This window comes from Nothobranchius furzeri, chromosome 11 (genome assembly GCF_043380555.1).
Source record: "Nothobranchius furzeri strain GRZ-AD chromosome 11, NfurGRZ-RIMD1, whole genome shotgun sequence".
NCBI classification, from domain to species: domain Eukaryota; kingdom Metazoa; phylum Chordata; class Actinopteri; order Cyprinodontiformes; family Nothobranchiidae; genus Nothobranchius; species Nothobranchius furzeri.
Window position 1 is genome coordinate 50,124,799 of NC_091751.1, and position 10,127 is coordinate 50,134,925.

The following is a 10,127-nucleotide window of genomic DNA, read 5'->3' on the forward strand; positions in this document are numbered from 1 at the left end:
TAAGAGTTTGTTAACGTTTGATTTTGTTTTTAAATGTTTGAATGTGTTATTTTATTACAACCTAATTATTTACAACAAATTTAGTAATTTGACATTAAAATGCAATGCCATATTCATATAACAATAAACATTTTTTAGAAATGCAGTTAAATTAAAATAAATCCTAATAAATGTTTGTTTTTGTCACAGAAATGTTTCGGGGTGTATGTAATTGTTTTTGGAAGGACAAAATAAATAAATTGCTGTTAAAGAAATTAAATAAGTACCCAAAATGTGTTTAAAACCCCACATGATCAAAGGAAAAAGGGTGACGATCTTGGCAAATGGTTTCAATAGATCAGAGAGAACTGCTGCTGAAGTCAGATGCAATTATAAGAATTAGCTCGGCCCGACCCTCCACAGCTCATCAGAGTCGGTGGTGGTGATATGTTTATGTCCTTATGCAATCAGACGACCAGTTGGATAGCCCAGGCACCCAGGACTCAATAGGGCTAATCATCATCAGTTTCCACTGAAAGACTGAGATGATCTGCAATTAAGCCGAAAAAGGAGGAGTGATTTTTCCCCTCTCTCTTTTTATTCTCCCTGTCTTTTTTAGTTTTGCAGACAGATTCACTAAAACAAGCACAAAGTAAAAAGTGACCATTTTTATAAAAGCGAGAAAAATAAAAATAGGAACTTTTTCGGTTTAAATGTGTCCAGATTTGACTTTGGTCACTGCGCTTCAACAGTTGACCTCACATAAGTGTCTTTCATTCAGATCCAGTTTCGCACAGAGCACCTCTCTCTCTCCAGGGAACAATTGTTGAAGCACTTTTCTCCCCCCTGAAGCCCAAACGTATTGTTTTGGAGAATAGGACAGCGAGCGGTGAAACATCTGCCTCTCCTCCCTCCTGCCTCTGATGCCCATCCGTCCCAATATCCCAACCAAAGTCAGCGTTGTTTTACGCTGTCCCTTGAATCCAGAGTAATTACTTATCATCAATCAAAATTAATAATAGCTGATTGGGTTGGTGTGGTCAACGATTATAGAAGGGGAAGGGCTGGAGTCTCTCACACCGTTTCGTAGGCAATGGTGGACCTGGCACACACAAAAAGCAAGAGAAGGGGGGGGGGGTTCGTCTATTTGGTCTCCACTGGGAAACTACCGCCTCTCAAGGCGGCCAAAAAGTCAGAGGCTGAAAAGGGAAATGAAGCGTAATTTGAGAAAGATGGATGAGCCCCAAGGGAAACACCCCCCTTTCATTCATCTTGTATTGCAGATGATAACCAATGCGCTCTCGGCCTCTTTTTCTGCGCTCACGGTGCACCGGCGAGGGGCGGAGGGAGGAGCCGCGGAGAGGTAGAGAGAGAGAGAGAGAGAGAGAGAGAGAGAGAGAGAGAGAGAGAGAGAGAGAGAGAGAGAGAGAGAGAGAGAGAGCGTGTGTTTATGTCTCAGTGTGTGACGAATAAGAGGGAAAAGGGTAGCGCTTTGGCACACAACAAAGCGCCCGGCTGACTGACGCTGAAAGAGTGAGCAGATCCGGAGAAAGAGTCCGCTCCCAGGGATGACAGCACACCAGAGGATCTACTTCACGTCTTTAAGCTGAAGTTTCAGTGCGTCACAGAGGAAAGGGGGACATCTGCTGTCAAGTTTCCTTCGATTCAAAGCGTTTTACTGCAAAAATGCAACGACCAGGCGGGCAGGGGACTGCGTTTTCAATCGACTCTCTGATAGGAACCCCTCAGCCCAGGCCGGGACACCTCCTGTACACGGGCTATCCCATGTTCATGCCCTACAGACCTTTGGTTATCCCCCAAGCTCTGTCCCACTCGTCTCTGTCGTCTGGTATTCCTCCACTCGCGCCTCTGGCTTCCTTCGCGGGACGGCTTACCAACACGTTCTGTGCCAGCTTGGGACAAGGGGTCCCGTCCATGGTTGCGCTCACCACCACCATGCCGAGCTTCTCGGATCCCCCTGATAGCTTTTACCCGCCACAAGAGCTGCCCGGTCCGCGTTTGAGCGCCGCCGACCCTGGAGCGAGACGGCAAGAAAGTCCGCACTCTGACGAGCTGCACAGCCGGGACAAGAGCTCCGAGCTGCTCAACTTCTCAGAAACTTTTCAAACAATATCAGGTGAGCTCTGTTTCTTTTCTCCATCACGCTGCGCCATCACAAATAAACACAAGACTGGTGCGTAAAAGTTACACTGTGCGTAAAACGCGTAACGAGCTGATTTAGTGTGGTTACATGTGTGTGTGTGTGTGTGTGTGTGTGTGTGTGTGTGTGTGTGTGTGTGTGTGTGTGTGTGTGTGTGTGTGTGTGTGTGTGTGTGTGTGTGTGTGTGTAAAATTATCATAGGACATTTAATTTGGAATAAAATATTCCCAAAAGGCCTGAATCTAATTTATGTCTGAAGTTTTTAAGGCATCACAGTTTTTACTTCACTAAAACAGGGTGTGACTAAACATTTTCAAAGTCTCCAAAGCTACAAATAAAAGCAACAAAATAAACTGACTTAAAAATCCTCTTAAATTGCTGAAGTTGAGCGTTTTTTAAGCAAAAATGACCTGGCTACATTTTAACCTGTAGCTCGTTCAGACATCTGGATTAAATTTGTGAATGTTTTATTTTATTTATTTATTCTTTTTTACAGGTGAGACTAAATTGTACAGTTCAGACGACGAGAAGCTGGACCTAAAATCAGCGGACACGGTGTGCAGCGACAGAGAGGACAGCTCCGCGGACAGCGAGAACGAAAGTTTCTCGGACGGGAACAACTGCGGGCCTCTGTCCCAGAAGGGCAAGCTAAAAACCGGCTCTCAGGAGCCGCTCCCGAGCGGAGGATCGGCTGGGAAGAGCCGGAGGAGACGAACAGCTTTCACGAGCGAGCAGCTGCTCGAACTGGAAAAGGAGTTTCACTGTAAAAAATACCTTTCTCTGACTGAGCGCTCGCAGATCGCGCACGCGTTGAAACTGAGCGAAGTGCAGGTGAAGATCTGGTTTCAGAACCGCAGGGCCAAGTGGAAACGGATCAAAGCCGGAAACGTGAATAACCGGTCTGGAGAACCGGTGAGAAATCCTAAAATCGTCGTCCCCATCCCGGTGCACGTCAACAGGTTCGCAGTGAGGAGTCAGCATCAACAGATAGAGCAGGGGACAAGACCATGAACTCAGAGAAAGCAGAAACATCTCATCAGAAGAAAAACTCTAACTGAATTTTTATTTTTGTTGTTGAGCATGAAGAACAAAAAGGGAGGATTCAGTTATTTGGTCTGAGAGGTGAGAATTTGCTCACAGATAAATTATTTGTGCTTTCATTTTTTATTTATTTGTCTTGTGAATATGTAAATAGAAAATGTGCACTATAAGATGTGACTGTAAATATTTTTTAAGTATTTATATGTAGGGCCAAAACGTTCTGTTCACTATGTGCATGTCCTCATTTGGTGGAGATTTCTTTTCTGTTTTGTGTTTCGTACAGTTTTACATTTGCATGTAACTGGAGCGGTTTCAGCTCGATTGGCTCAGATGTAGGAAGCACAGGAGAATTTATGTTTGGGGATTTGAAATAAAAACATGTGAGGAAATTCTGACACAAGGGACAACTGTAAAGTATATTTGACCTAATAAATTGCTTTATATGAAAACTGGGATCCAGTTTGGATTATTATTTTTATTAATAGATGACAGGTTCTATTTAAAAACATTCTTCTTTCCTGAAAAGTGGGATTTTATTTGTGAAATCAAAAACAAAGTTGATCAAATTCAACACATTTTCAATGAATTACAATCTTTAACTTTTAGTTTGTTCCAAATAATTAGATGAAAACATTTTTTTTGTTTCCAATATTATTTAAGTTTAGTTTGAATGTTTGTTTTTCACTGATCCAAGGTCACATCTTCAGTTTTTAATCTGCTGAAATGATTTTTGCTCCTTTTCAGATACATCAGGATGTGAAAGGTAGACGAACGTATTTTAAATAGGCGCAGTGATTGATTTCTCTTCAGGAGGCCATGTTGTCGCTGGTGGACAGATGAAGCCTCATTAGGCTGAGCACATTCAACACATCTAATGAACTTCTCCATCAGTCAGCACACACACCACAACCAGCGGCACCTTCGGGTCATTTTATGGTGACAAAAAACTTTTAAACAAAAAAATCAGAGTTTCTGTGGAATATTTAAACAAGTTTGGTTTAATATGTTATCAGAAATGTCAAGAAATCAAATGAAAAACTGTAAAATCTAATATTATCTAAATGCCAAAAATCTTTAAAAATGAGTTCTATTTAGTTAAAAATCTAGACCATGAGGGAAATAAACACATCTAAGGACGCACCTCAAGGCAGCAATATTTGAATAATCCATTGCAAGAATAACATCCGTCTGTTTTCATCAGAAAAAGGAATGCTGAATGTTTTAGTGGAAACTTGCAGCTCTGGCGCTCCAGATCCGTTTCCAGAGCATGTTGAAGTATTTTCCCCTCACTCCAAAGAAAGTAACTCATGTGTCCCACCTTCAAAATAAAACCCAGGCCTCAAAACTGCAGCTCAATAATCCCCTTCAAAAATGTATTGTTTTTATTAGAATTCCTTATTTGGCAGTTTTGCCTTTTTTTTGGGAGCATCTTAAAATAAATCTGATCTGAGGTTCGACCGTCAGGGCACAAACTGGCCCGCCGTGACCTGAGCGCTGGTGAGGTATGAAGTTTATTTCTCCGTCCACCTCATATATCAAGACTTTGACACTTGGATGGGGATTGGAGGAGTGATAGCTGCATGCAGGAGTTTTATTATGATACAAGAGCTGACTATTGTCCATTCCACGATGTTGTGCCAGAGTGCAGCTGCTATTTCAGTCGCCGTGAGCTGCACGGTGATGATGAGGAGCAGAGATGAAGCTTAACTCAAACTTCCAAGTTCATTGTCAGCTTCCTGTGACTATTTCTTAGTTTAGAATAACTCCTCTTAAAGATAATTTCCAAGCAATTGAGTTGTGACAAAGCTGCTCAGTGGGATACGCGAATCTCAAATTGAAATATCAGACGCTCTTTCCATGAGATGCCTAATATGTCCTCATTCCCACCTGTACGGAGAGGGAGAGGAAAGCGAGGAACCTCATTACTGTCCGGCTGTGTGAGTGGATGCTCGGCTCAGACTGAAGGCGCAGCTCCCCGGGAGGGTCCGGGTGGCTGTGGCTACAGTGATGTATGGGCAGATGCATCAAATCGCACAAGATAAACAAGCGATGAGTTTCATCAGGGCCATCATAGCTTTAATTTGGCTGCCTAATGAGTCAGATCTAGTGGCGGAGATAAGAGTTGTCAGAGGCCCGGCTCTAATGAATTTCTTGCCACTTGTAATCAAGGTTGCCTGTCTGAGGGGGGATGATTAATGGAACCCTGGAGGATTCCCTCGGCCCTCAGCCTTCATTACATCTAATGCATTCTCAGGCAAATTAACAGCAAAATGCAGGCAGAAGCCAACAGGGAAGGGGAGAGGAAGAAGAATGGAAGAAGGTGCTGGGGAACTGAGCGTTTGTGTAAAACAAAAGAGGTCAGAAGAGGTGGTGGTGGGGAGGAGAAGGCCAGGTTAGCAGAGATGTACTGAAATTTGCACATTAGTGAGAGGATATTGAGATCAGCATGGAAACTTGAGTTCAGAGGAGTCAGGGAGGGAAGAAGAAGAAGAAGAAAATATCATAGCGCCTCTCAAGATAAAAATCAAGAGGCGCTTCACAAAAACAAACAAAAAAATGTTAAAATATAAAAAAGCATTTAGAAAATATATTTAAAATTAGCAAAAATAGGCAATTGGGATTTAAAAGAAAAAATGTTAACCCTCTGATGCATGAATTATGAAATCTTCAACCACAATTTTTTAAACAATTTTTTTCATTCATCTTTAGGTGTGAATGAAACAAATTTCAACAAATATTTTTCGTAACATTATGTTAATTTACAAATAATTTATACATGTCCTGCTCAGTGGACAGCGTGCATTCTGAACATGGAATATGTTGGCTTGACTTGCTGAAGCCCAAATGGAGGGGCTCACATGCAATAAAGTCTTCAACAGCTGTGCTTAATAGCAAAAATAAATAAATAACAATTTTGAGAACCTGTCCACTGTGACCATTATGCATCAAAGGGTTAAGAAAGAGAGAGAGTGAATAGGAAAGAGGGAAATCAGTGGATCCCGAGGAAGGTGGAATAGGTGGGGAGAGCAGAATAAAGACAGAGTGGTGAAGAAGGTCATACAAAAGCCAGCTTGAACAAGTGAGTCTTCAGCTGCTTTTTGAAGGGCAGAGTGCAACATGAATGTAAGGGTTCGACATGACAGAGCTGGAGTTGATGAATGGATGTTCAAGTCTGCAGGGATTCCGGAGAGGAGAGGTGTTGAGACGAACAGGGAGTGAATATAATTACTGATAAAGGAGGTGGAGAAAGTAACGGGAGCATGTTTAGATTACGATCATTTAAGACAAACTACTGCTCAATTTGATGTGGAATTCAGGTCAGGGCTGAACACTATTAAAGTAGCCCGTGGCTGCTAGCTGCTGAGGAAATATGGATTTAATGTTTGCAAATATGGTCTCGTCAGGTCTTTGTGTTCCCATCCATCAGCCTCAGACCCACCTCTGCAATCTCAGAGGCAATTTGTCTGAGAAGAGGTGGGCGGCAGAGAGCCCTCCTCACTGTTTAGCAGGCTCTGATGAAATATCAAAACACACAGCAGCAACAAGCTAGAGCTCCAGTCTCACCACAACAAACACAAGTGGCCAGGGTCTGTCAGGATGTGAGGCCCCATCATAAATTAGATTATTTTTTTTTACCGTGTTTTTGGTGATTTTTATCTAGATGGCATGAGAAAGCTCAGGAATGATGCAGACTCGTTAGAATTTGGGCGTGTTTTGTAGGTTTATTGTGATATTTCAATATTCAGACATCATTCTGTTGATTATTCCTGCACTCAAGTATTTCTGCTGCAGCAGACAGCAGTCGTAGGAATTTCAGGTTGTCGAAGATTTCATTAAACAATTACAAAATCTCACTTAAAACAGCTTAAACCTCTAAATGATAAAAGATCACTTCTTCATGCACTTAGATGAGTATAAAATGGCTCATTTTCCAATTTAACAAGTTTGATGCTACAATAAACTTTATTTAATCAAATGACTGATCTGTTTGGATTCTCTCGAAACCAACAGACCATCTGAATCAACCTCCAAGCAGGATGAGAACCAAACACACAAAGAAATGGTCAGGGTCTGTTGACCAAATCCCAACAGCAAGGAAGCCGACAGCCTTTAAGCGCGACTCCTCCACCTACGTCGGGGAAGGAAGAGGCCGAAACCAAAGATGGGACCAGGTGATGAAGAGCAAACAAAGCTGGCCAACAAAAAGAAGGAAAGAGGATGAAGATATGGTGAGACAAGATTAGCAGGAAATAAGGAGTGGATTAGTAGGAGCTTGACTCCTCTGAACACTGGGATCTTGGGTTTTTCCCCACAGTGTTGTGCTGCTTGACACTAAGCTCACCTCTTTATCTTAATCCTCTTTCAGCAGCTGTTGGGGGTCCCGCAGGCAGGAAGTGAGGAGGTTTACATTAATTAGCCTGTGACGGCTGAGTTGTGTCAGTGATGAAGGAACAAGTAAAAGAGGAAACAATGGCGACGAGAAATTCAGTCTCACCTTGTCTGAAGCCGCCACAGGTGAAAATGTTTGTCCCCTTATTGAGTTCTCCTGTATATCACTGAACCAACTGTGATAAACTACATTATTTGGAAAGCTGAAATCAATTTCATGAGCCACACCCACACCTGATTGATGCCAGACGAGTTAAACAAATGGTGTTCAACACCTGTTTAATCAATAGTCTGTAGTAGTAATTAATGCTTTTAATGTTGTAACCGGGGGGAAAGCCCAGAAGTGCCTGTGTTAGCACAGAGAAATCAGCTGGAGGAGGACATAGCTTCAGACAGCAGAGTCTGGAGTCTTATTTTCTGATATCTAAGACATCTCACCTCTGATTTGCTAACAGCAGCACGACTCCACCACTGACTCTAAATGTTTGCTTTGCAATGTTGATGTTTTACCTCCACAAATAACACAAGTCTGAAAGAGCTCTGCTGTGTGGTGGAGTTTCTAACGCTAACAGTTAGTTTCTACTAGCCGAGACGTTCTCTGCCGTTTCCTGGACGCTAACACAACAACAGCCTTCCCGTTGCGAGCCAAGATGGGTGAGTCCATGAATGTTATGTGACAGTGTGACGTAGATCTCTGAGGGTTTTCTAATCCTAGAGTTTCACCGTCTATTTTCTACCAGAAGCTAATGCAGGAGATAGTAGAATATTTTCATGTTCAGTCTGCATGAAAAACTCAGAATGACTGATTATCAGTGAACCACATCTTTAAATGCAACCTGTCTGACAAATTAAAGTGAGCTAAACGATCTTAAAAACAATTATGTCATGTTCTAAAGAACATTAAGAACATTTTGAGCTCTGCGGGCTTGTTTAAGGTCAGAGGTCATTATTCAACAAAGCACAGCTGACCAAAAACACACAAGCACGTCTCAACCTCTCCAAGAGTTTTGGGAAAATATTCTGTGGACTGAAGAGACAAATGTAGAAAACGATCATTCCAACAAACACGGTGGCGACAGTGTGATGGTCTGGGGCTGCTTTGCTGCTTCAGGACCACTTGCTGCAACTGACGGAACCATGAATTCTGTTTTCTACCAGAAAACCCTGACTGAAAGAATATCTAACCTTTGACCCTAAACAAACCGTTCATGCTGGAAAGCCCTTCAGAATTAGAGGCGGGACAAAATTCATCCACAGCAATGCTTACCACAAAAGCTTGACTGAATTTGTCAGGGTTTTGGTTTGGATCATTTTTATCCTTTGATCAGTAAAGTTATAATTAGAAAACTGCATTTAGCATTTTCTCAGGTCATCTTTGTTTGATCTTTACATTTTTTTTGCTAAAAGAGCAAAGCAAAAAGAAAACTTCAAAGCATTGCGGACGAGCACGATGGAGCGTAACTGGATGACACAATCACGACAAATGTGTCAGATTCCCCAAACTCAGGGAAGGCTACATTGTTTTATTTGAGTGTTTATTAATAGGTCAACAGTCAGCCAAGCATCCAAGCATACAACATATTACTCTTTAGCCTTTGCTTTGTTTCACGCTCTGAACAAAAAGAAAAAGGAAACAATAGGAAAAGGCAAACAAAACAAACACAATAAAAGATATTTACAAACGGCATTATAAATATGTCAAATGTACATCATTATACACAAGTACCAAAGATGGTCAGTTAAAGTCAAACAGAGCATCTAAAAAATACACCTAAAGAGAAACACAAACAACATATCAAAATGAGGTTTATGGATCTAGAGTACCAAAACCAGTTCAGTTTGTTTCTCCAGGAGGTTTTTATCTTTAGATAAAAAACATTAAGCTAATATTTACACTTCATATTGTGTTTGTGTTCAATCAGGCAGGCTTCTAGTGTTTTCCCTTCCTCGTCTACGGTAAGCAAATAAGGGTTCAACTCTGCCTTTATCCCGCTGGACAGTTAAATGTACTCAGTGGAATAAGTTGGTCAAGTCATTATCAGAAATAAGGCTGATATTACAGTACGATTAAAAAAATAATAATAAAAGGTTTGTGGCTTTAATTTTTCAGTTTTGGGGAATTTTGCTAATCTATTTTAAAGTTAGATAAAAAAAAGGTTGATTCAACTTAAAATTTGTGTGTTTTAAGGTTGTTTAATCTGTAAAAAAAAATAATTCATTACGATCAAGAATTTTGGCACTAATGGACAAAAATTCAACCATAAACTATTTTTTTCAAGTGGGCAGAGAATAAGCATGAATTTGTTTCTATTTTTAGGCAATTGAGGGTTCTTGTTGTGATGAAACAGCTAATCACAGGTCTTTTAAAAAGATTTCACTCCTTTTAGCAGTTCTACTAAAGCAGTTGAAGTACACAAGATGTAACACTTGAGGAAAAGGCAGGAAATCCTGCAGGAAAAGTTGCTAATTCTTCTTTGGCGACACATATTTCTAAAGTAAAAGTGGAAGATGGACTGCAAAAGGAAAAGAATGTTAGAATATGTTTTAGCTAACCTAA

The 10,127-nt window shown here is 41.2% G+C and overlaps 1 protein-coding gene across 1 annotated transcript; it reads left to right on the forward strand.

The window, feature by feature from the left end:
• Window positions 1-1,488: 1,488 nt before the first annotated feature.
• On the forward strand, window positions 1,489-3,296 carry gbx1 (gastrulation brain homeobox 1). The gene is made up of 2 exons (XM_015956715.3): window positions 1,489-2,116; window positions 2,637-3,296. Exons 1-2 carry the CDS (start codon window positions 1,666-1,668, stop codon window positions 3,149-3,151), a joined length of 966 nt encoding a protein of 321 aa, XP_015812201.1. The 5' UTR covers window positions 1,489-1,665; the 3' UTR covers window positions 3,152-3,296.
• The last annotated feature ends 6,831 nt before the right edge of the window (window positions 3,297-10,127 follow it).

Bases quoted from the DNA above. Each gene is read 5' to 3' on its own strand.
- gbx1 (XM_015956715.3), top strand. From the start codon at position 1,666: ATGCAACGACCAGGCGGGCAGGGGACTGCGTTTTCAATCGACTCTCTG. The intron at 2,117-2,636 runs GTGAGCTCTGTT...TCTTTTTTACAG, and splicing joins AACTTTTCAAACAATATCAG to GTGAGACTAAATTGTACAGT.